The sequence below is a fragment of the Palaemon carinicauda genome, chromosome 37 (assembly GCF_036898095.1).
Source record: "Palaemon carinicauda isolate YSFRI2023 chromosome 37, ASM3689809v2, whole genome shotgun sequence".
Classification (NCBI taxonomy): domain Eukaryota; kingdom Metazoa; phylum Arthropoda; class Malacostraca; order Decapoda; family Palaemonidae; genus Palaemon; species Palaemon carinicauda.
Genome location: NC_090761.1, coordinates 17876707 through 17886244, shown reverse-complemented (window position 1 = coordinate 17886244; position 9538 = coordinate 17876707). Strand labels below are relative to the sequence as shown.

Genomic DNA, 9538 nt, shown 5'->3' with positions numbered 1-9538 from the left:
AGTGTTCACACCTTCTCTGGATGTCATCTAGGAGTTCCCAGTTTGCTTTGTAACCCAGCCGGAGTCTGTGTATACATACTGCCAGTTTTCTTGGGGTGTATCTGTCTATGGGAGGGGGTTCTAGCTCCGATGCCCATTTGTACCATGTTGCAGAGGGAGAGCCATTCTCTATCCTCATATGTAGTTCCTTGATTAGGTTGTCCTTGAGCTATGTCTTTATTTGGCTTTTGATTTGTTGCAGTGCAGGCTGTATGTGCACCTGTACATTGTGAATGTGTTTGGTGCTTTTGGCTAGCTCATCAGCCTTTTCATTCCCTGGTATCCCGATGTGACTGGGGATCCAGAAATTATTCATTTTGCCATGTGAATAAATCATAATTGAGTTACTGATGCTCTTTTCAATTATTAATTTTGCTATGTAAATAAATCATTAATGAGTTACTCCGATTCTTTTTTGCTGTAATAAATTATTTGGAATAGATTACAAACTTTGGTACCTTTAACCCCGTTATATGAATTTTACCAATTCATACTATAGGACGGGTCAGAAGCACCCGAGATGTCGAGAGTAACCCACTGTAGATATAGGTAAGTTGGTATCAGCGAGTGTACGCTCTTTAACTTAGTGCTTTGAAGGTGAAGATCCCCATTTAACTTTACTTTATACTTTTATACTCCACTGCTCCCATTTTTTTTATTGTCTCTAATTGCATTAACGTAAGATTCCTGTCCAGCATCTCACTGGGACGGAGACGAAACAGAGCCTAAGAGTGATGATGACTATAGACCGGACAAAGCTAGAGTAGGCCATGAATTACTTTTATTTTCACGTGTGGAATTCTCCGGCCTATGGACAGTAAAATTTCCCCCTTAAGTATTTAAGAGTGACGGTTAGGGAATTGCGTCAGTAAAGTTATTAGCAGGGTGTTTGTGCCCTGAGTGTAAGTGCTCATTATCCTCCCCTGATGATCTTTGTGTAACTGACGTAGGGAGCCTTTCCTGGACTAAGTTCCCACTCAAACATTTATATGAAAATAAACTCTCCACATTTATTAAGCCAAGAATTATGTGTCATATAAGAGATTAACCTCGAAGCGAGAATGAAGATTCCTTTGAAAATATATGATAAGTATAGAGAAAATTAGTTTTTTTTTCTCTCTCTCTCTCTCTCTCTCTCTCTCTCTCTCTCTCTCTCTCTCTCTCTCTCTCTCTCTCTCTCTCTCTCTCTCCATATTGCTAACAGGTTTTTTTTATATAAATTATTGGCGACACTACTTTTAATCTGGATTAAATTTTGTCATGCAATTAAAATAGTATACTCACTCCTTTCCAAGTGCTGAAAGTACCCAAGTGCTAAGGTTTTTTTTTTTTTTACCCTATATATACCAAATGCACTTCATGCAAAGCAAATTCGTTGTGAAGGTAAAGTACTTCGAGATTCAAGGAATTTTTTTATTTTTTTATTTTCTGAAGTTGTTTTGTATAGATCAACTAAGAAGGCTTATGATTACTTACATCCATATTAACTTTAATTGTGTTCTCTATAAACTAGTATGCATATTGATTATTTTATTTCCTTTTTAGAAATATCTAGCCATATCAAATTGCAATGTGTTAAAGAAATTCCATATAAATTATTAATACTTGATTCTTAAAATTTTCCGTACATAAAAGGATAAGAACTCGCCGTATTGTTTTTTTTTTCAATTTATAATATGAAAATGTTCAAATATATCATGGCGTTATATAAAAATTAGTAAATGGTATATTTTCAAATTTGTTAACATATAAAAGTTATCGCAATTCTTCTTTAATAGTAAAATAAATGAGATAGTCTCCAATGAAAGCGTTTTCTATAACAAGTTTGTAAATAGTTTTTTTTTAACTTTTTATGAGAGACTAAAGTAAATAGTCCTAGCGAATTGTTTTGGTGCGTTTATAAAAGAATAATAAAAGATATAAAGCGTTGTTTTAGATAATTTATATTTCTCTGCATAGTAAAAAATGAATTATCCTAATAAATATACCTCACCATATTTATATATTCATGGTTATAACTAATCATATTTTTTAATAGGTCCTTTGAAGTGTTGTTCTTTTCCAACCAGACATCCACTTGTGAAAAACGCGAAGCTTTTCACTAATGAACGAAGCAATTTTCCCGATTTTAGCATGGATATGTCATTCAGAATCACAGTGTTGCCAGATATGGGAATTTATTCCTAGATTTGGGGATTTTGTGTGTCTGACGGGGATATTCTGTACATATTTCTATGAAGAAGAAACAAAGATGAGTAAACCTCTATATCATTGTAATTAGTTTACTTGCACTTATATGTAGTATAGTGAGTAATTTCTATATTGGTAAAGCCTACATGATCAGAAGAAAATATATTTGTGGAAATGGGGATTTTTTGGGTTGTTTGTTGGATTTTTTATCATGAATTTTGGGGATTTTCAGACTAACCCATTTGGCAACACTGAATGACACTCCCAAAGGGTGTTCCTCACAAAGTGATTGTGTCGAGATGACCTTGGACAAGGAAATGAATTTTCTTGGTAATATATTTAAATTTTCGTAAACTCGATACTCGAATAACCAGCAGTTTGTTTTGTAAAAGTGTTATAACGTTGTAAAATAATAGCTAAGCCTACATGTTGCAAAAAAGGGATGTCTTTTGAAGCTGTAGGGTAATGGGCCCATTAAGTATATTTCGATCTTGAACTTTTGCAGTTTCTTTCAAGCTGCTAATATGGTGAAATTAGTTGATTGACATCGTAATTACGTTTAGTTCTGTTTATTATATCAATTACGGGACACTGTGAATTCTGGACGAATATTTAGTAATTGGCCATTAATTACGTTTTATCCTAAATATATATGAAGGTACTTGTGGTCATAATGCCTTAATATATGGATAGTAAAATTATAGAAAAACACGGGACCACATTTCCATTAGGAAGAACAGCTTTACCTACAGTATTTTGTGTGCGTTCAACGAATTTGACCCTTATTTCCCCTGCAAATAAAAAGCCATTCTACCGTTATGTATCCCCCCCCCATCCCGACGGACCCAGGTGGGAACTTAGGACTTTCAGTGTGAAGAAACAGGACAAAACGTGATTATTTAACACTTTCGAGATTTTTAAAAGGCCACAGAACTTAACAAATGCACCTAACCTAACCTAGTAGTTTCCAGGTCACAGACCTAGTCGGGGGCAAGCGTGCTGGACCCCCCTTCACAGGTCACAAACTAAAGGTAAATCGCAAATAAATCCTTATATTATGATAAAGGAAATCACTAATAAATCTACCAGAATTGCACTTGGAACACTTTAACTTCTAAGGGACAACACAATGACCTTTTAAAAAAATATTTACTACACCAGGAGTACTGTGATACTCACCGTGAAACTTGCCTACGTTTTCGTGGATTTATTATGCTTCCCAGAGATTAATGTATAGAGAAGGAAAGGTTAGTTTTAGCATTATTTACCGTTATGTAACCCCCCCCCTCATCCCTACGAACCCAGGTGGGAACTTGGGACTTTGTGTGGGGAAACAGGACAAAACGTGATTATTCAACAATTTCGAGATTTTTTAAAAGCCCACAGAACTTAACAAATCCAGTTAACCTAACCTAGTAGTTCCCAGGTCGCAGACCTAGTTGGGGTTAAGCACGCTTGACCCCCCTTTCCATGTCACAAACTAAAAGTAAATAAAAAAGAAGGTAAATGTGTAGGAGAGCTCCGCGGAAGATCTTGAAGAATTTAAACACCTACAATTCACTATTATATCATATAGAACGCTTATATAATAGTCAATATATGAGCAGCTTCTATTTAACGAAGATATTCGTGTGTATAGTTATGTTTCACTTGGATTTTTTCTAAGTGTTTGTTTTTGTTTACTGTGTGATGTCTTGGCTAAAATGAGCTGTTTCACCGCCTTACTGCGTATGGCAGACTAGTTCTTAATGCTATTCTAACCAATAACAGGTGTTTTCTTGACGTCACACTGTTTGAAAACCAATCATGGCGGTTTTTACAAATCTAGCCAATGCTGACACTTATTACTTCACTTATCCCTGCTATTTTTCCACCAGTTACCATAGTTTACGTGAAGTTCCGCGGAGGAATATTTTTGCACGTCTCGGATCTCCCTTCAAACTGAAAAGCTCATTTTGCCGTGAAGTATGGAACAATTAGCAGGACCTTCATCCCGTTCCGACTGTGTCACTTGTGACAATTGTTTTATTTCTTATTGGGATTTTTGTGTACATTATTCAGGGAAAGTTGATTTGCTAATTGCATTTGCTCAACGTCATGGTTTGATTTTGGCAGAGAAAAAGTGCCCTAATTGTGAAAATGTGTGCCGTATAGATTACAACAAATTAGCATTCCGGTGTGATCGTAGTGTGGTTACTCGTGGGAAAAGGAAGAGGAGGTGCAATTTTTTCGTGTCTTGTTTCAAAGGTACATGGTTTGGAAAAGCAAAGTTAGATATTGAGACTAATTTGAAGTTTGTGTTCCTTTTTTTGCAAAAGGCGTTTTCATTTGAATTTGTTTCGTTTGAACTGAAACTCATTAATCACACTATTGTTGATTGGTGTTCGTTTTGCCGTGAGGTGCTTATTTCTTGGGGTCTGAGACGTTCTCGGAAAATTGGAGGCCCTGGATTAACCGTTGAAATTGATGAATCAAAATTTGGCAAGCGCAAGTACAATGTTGGACGCGTCATAGAGGGTCAGTGGGTGTTTGGTGGTATCTGCCGTGAAACCCGGGATTTATTTTTTGTGCCGGTGCAAGACCGCTCCGCTGAAACATTACTGGCTATTATCCGCCAGTTTATAGCAGAAGGTACCACGGTGATATCGGATTGTTGGAAGGCATATAATTGTTTAGAAAAAGAAGGTTATAAGCACCTCACGGTTAATCATAGTGTTAATTTTGTTGACCCAGTTACAGGTGCTCATACTAACACCATAGAACGTACCTGGAGAGGCACCAAGGCCCTGGTCCCCAAATACGGAAGAAGAAAAGGTCATTTTGTGGGGTATTTGGCCGTGGCCTACTTTAAATTGGCCATAACTGATCCTGCCAAAAGACTTCATCACTTCCTCCTGGCAGCAGCAGATTTGTATCCACCTACACCATAACAGTAAGGTATGTGGTAGTTTGCAGTTTACGTTAACGTTGTGTAACCTCATCAATAGTCGAAATATCGACGATCAAACTCACGCTACTCTTGTCTTCCCTGAATTTTCTAAGTCTGTTGTTATTATTGACTGTGTCTTATTTTTGCTCAAATGAGCCCTGTAACCACTATAATCCGCAGACAAACTAGTGCACTATGACCCCCCCCCCCCCGGTAGGCCTAGGTAGGGGTACAGGGCCCCATAGGCTAGGTTAGGTGGGTGTCTTAGGTTCGGTGGTGCCCTGAAAATTACTGTGGCCTTAAGGGGGGGTCGCAGGGGGGGCGGAGCCCCCCCCGGTAGGCCTAGGTAGGGGTACAGGGCCCCATAGGCTAGGTTAGGTGGGTGTCTTAGGTTCGGTGGTGCCCTGAAAATTACTGTGGCCTTAAGGGGGGTCGCAGGGGGGGCGGAGCCCCCCCCCCGGTAGGCCTAGGTAGGGGTACATGGCCCCCAGGGTAGGGTAGGTAGTTGTATTAGGTTCGGTAGTGCCCCGAAAAATCACTTTTCTCCTCCTCCCCCCACCCAAAAACCCCGCTTCCCACTGGGGTCCCCCATAATTGTAGTAGTAGGTTTATGCTTACATTTTCTGTGTAAGAGTTAGGTGGTTGTAGGAGGATTATCTCACAGTTTCAAGGTAACTGTAGCTCTAATTTACTGTTTTCTTTCGTTTTCTACTTTTAGAAACTTTTAAATCGAGCGCGGAGGTCTCCTACACATTTACCAAAAATAAATTCTTACATTATGATAAAGTAATTCACAAATAAATCTCTACCAGAATTGCACTTTGGACACTTTAACCTTAAAGGGACAACACAATGACCATTCCAAAGAATATTCACTACACCAGGAATACTGTGATACTCGCCAGGAATCTTGCCTACGTTTTTGTGGATTTATTATGCTTCCCAGAGAATAATGTATAGAGAAGGAAAGGTTAGTTTTAGCATTTTTTATGTTGTGTAACCCCCCCCCCCTCCCATCCCGACAAACCCAGATGTATAGAGAAGGAAAGGTTAGTTATAGCATTATTTATCGATTTGGCAGTGAATTTTCCCCTTCCAAACTCCCAGGTTTCCTTGTTTTTTTAAGGAAACGGGAGCTTTGCTGTACATAACACCATTTCTTTATAAGTAAAGTTTTCCCGTGTTCTATGATAATACTCTTGTGTATTCCTTCAGAAAAAAAAAACTTTATTTTCCTTTTTAAAATAACATCAATAGGCGTGGGAGGAAATGATGATGATAATATAAAAGTTTGACCCGATTAACGGATCTTGCATAATAATGAATAGAATTCGAGTACTACGCATACAATTCTTAGACTAAATTCTCGGGCATAATAAACGCAAGATAAGTGGAGTCATATTAAAGTATCAAAATTTCTAATGTTACGAATAAAAACCACATTAAATGGGAAAGGCACAATAGAAAACTTCCTAACCTAAGGTTCCCAACTTAGCCTAACATAGGAGCCCGATCCTTAGCTACATACCTACAGTCCTGAGACTGCCGTATCCTTACTTTCTTGCCTACCCCTTTAGACTGCCGTATTCTCTTACCTACACCTCAAAGATTGCAGTATCCTGACTGATTTGCTTACATTGTTACAAAAACCCGCAATTTTAATAGGAAATTCTTCGTAAAAATATACTATTCTCAGCCTTATTTCAGTGAAATAGAGGCTTCTATAATTTTACCTAATTTATTATACTATATGTGTTGGTGACCGTAATATCACTCCTTTACCTCAATATATTCGTTTTTTAAACCATAAAAATCCAGGAATAGAGTCCTTTCAATGACGTCACTGGGAATCGCCGGCGGCCATGCTGGAGGACATACAAAGCGAAAACATGGCAGCTGCTACAGCGTATATGGACAATGAGAGCGACTTTGTCAAACAATTGTCGGGTGATAAGCGTTTTTACAAGCAGAAACTCGGTCTAATTGATGGCCTAGATCCATACCAGATGCAGAATTCATTCAGTCAAAATATTGAGGATTTTCCCAGTATTTCATACATTGATATGGTGAACTACTTGGTACTGTCGGCCAACCCAGAACATGAGTGGGCATACATTTCCATTGAATAATCTGCTTCCAGAATTCGTTGTTTTTCCCTTTAATGCTTTTAAGTCCAAAATTAGATAAACACTGGGCCAATGAAGAGAGTGTTTATAATTATAAAGCTAATATTGATCATTTAGCCTAACCTTGTGTATTATAATTTTTGATTGTCAAAATGTATGTAAAAGTTTTGCATTATAATGTCAAATCTTTATTAGTTCATGCCTAACCATTGTGTTTGTGTTTGGTTACAAATGCTATAATTTCTTATATACATATAAACACATGATGGACAAACTCTATTGTAATGCTCTTGGATGATCGTTTTGCCTCCTTGTAAATTAAATGCGCAAGTTTAATTATTTTTTCAATGTTTCATATATATATGCTGAAGACCCCTTCGGGTTAAACCAGCTTTCAGATATTATTATTATTTATAATCAATGTTTATTCATCACATAGGCCTGTATGTCTGCACAATTTAATACACAAATTAAAATAAATATAAATATACACTTAATTATATATAGGCATGAGCACCTTGACGAAATAGAGACCTAGGTAAGTAGCCTTTGTTAATATAGCCAATATGGGCGCTTTAATTTTTGTTTTGAAAATCTGAGATGCCCCTTTGATGTTTAAAAATTGAGATGCCCCCTCCCCCACACACACACTACACACTGAACTGACGATGATACGTGTGAAGTCACCTATGCGATCGGATATAGCATGTTTACACAGGAATAATGATACTTTTATGTTCTAGCCGAGACTGACCTGATATGAAATGATCAGAACAAATACGTGCGTAGGGTAGTGAGGATTCACGTAGATCAGCCCGTGATATTCTGGTCAACCACAAGTCACGTCTGCGCTTGGATAATTCCTCTGTATCTTTGTCCTGATTCTGAATAACTGCCGGTATGCGGTAGAAACTCTTGTCATCTCTTCGTCCTCGATTCCCACAGCCAGCAATAGCGCAAAAACTGGGCATTGTGTGAATGTGAATTTGATGAAATGGCTAAATATTCAACAGTTCAACCATAGCTATTCACTGAACGCGTCTTTGTTTGTCCTCCAAGATGGCGGACCGGAAGTTTGATGACGTGTATTGAAAGGACTCTATAATTGAGAAAAATCAACAAGATATTTTTACATTTTCTAAAATTTATTGGTTGTTACATACTTTAATTTGCTATAAGAATATTTGGTTCATGTATTCGGCCAGAATTTAAAGTATGTATTTACCCTTTTATCATATGACACTCGATTAGTAGGCCCACCTGTAGGTCTAAATATGAGTTTGTTCCGTAACCGAAATACAAACCACGCTATTTACATTGGGTTTACCTTTTAGCGCAGCTGAAATGGCGAGCCATTAGAATTTAACGAGGGTGTATTACTCCCGCGCTAGTTAGCGGGGTGGTAGGGGAGTGGTAGCTAGCTACCCCTCCACCCCCTCACACACAGATGAATGCTCACTTTCACTTTTGGCTCGGACTGTGACAGACGTCTCTGTCTTGGTCCTCTCTTGGCAGCCATTGTTTGTTTTGTCTTTACTTAATCGCTTACTTTTCTTTTACTCAATATATATGTAAACATGTTTTCATGTTTGTATATATATTTGAGTATAGAAATCAGTAAGTTTCCTTTTCAGAGTTGTGTGTGTAGTGTACGATATCTACGTGGAGTCCTCGGCAGTTAGGCCACCATGGCGTATTTTTATGGGTGGCGATCGAATTTGACTTCGGTCTTTCTCTCTCTCTCTTTAGGTCATTCACCCTTTTACTACGTGTTACTACGCCCTTGTAGCTTCCTTTCCGTGTGGGGGGGTTGCTACGCCGTACGTTTGTCTCAATTAGTTTATGAATCTAATTGTAGTTGTTTATTTTTCAGCTTGTAGAACGATTCCTTTCGAGGTTTTCGTTCTTTCTTTAGTGTTCATTCTTTTTTAAATTACATAATTACATAGTTTCATAATTATAATTGTTATAATTCTGTTTTGGTTACAGCTCTCCTTCCGTTAGTGTAAGTGGTTGTGAGGGCACGTGCCTGTTGTGTAATTCTTGTTTCCTTTCCCTCGGGATTCCTCTTCGGAGCCTTCCCGGGGGAATGAATGTGTACTAATGATTTTTGTTTTTAAATATTTAACTTAGCCGGTGAATATATAATAGCTGCAACTCTGCGGCTCGACAGACAACATACTTAAAAAACTCGCGAGCGATCGCTATGCAGGTTGCGGGTGTGCCCACCAGCGCCAACTGTCGGCCAGATACC

The 9538-nt window shown here is 38.0% G+C and overlaps 1 protein-coding gene across 1 annotated transcript; it reads left to right on the top strand.

Moving 5' to 3' along the window:
• Nucleotides 1–559: 559 nt before the first annotated feature.
• Nucleotides 560–5187, top strand: LOC137629206 (uncharacterized). Its single transcript, XM_068360469.1, has 3 exons — nucleotides 560–588; nucleotides 2462–2559; nucleotides 4216–5187. The coding sequence occupies exons 1-3, from the start codon at nucleotides 560–562 to the stop codon at nucleotides 5157–5159; spliced, it is 1071 nt and encodes a 356-aa protein (XP_068216570.1). The 3' UTR covers nucleotides 5160–5187.
• The last annotated feature ends 4351 nt before the right edge of the window (nucleotides 5188–9538 follow it).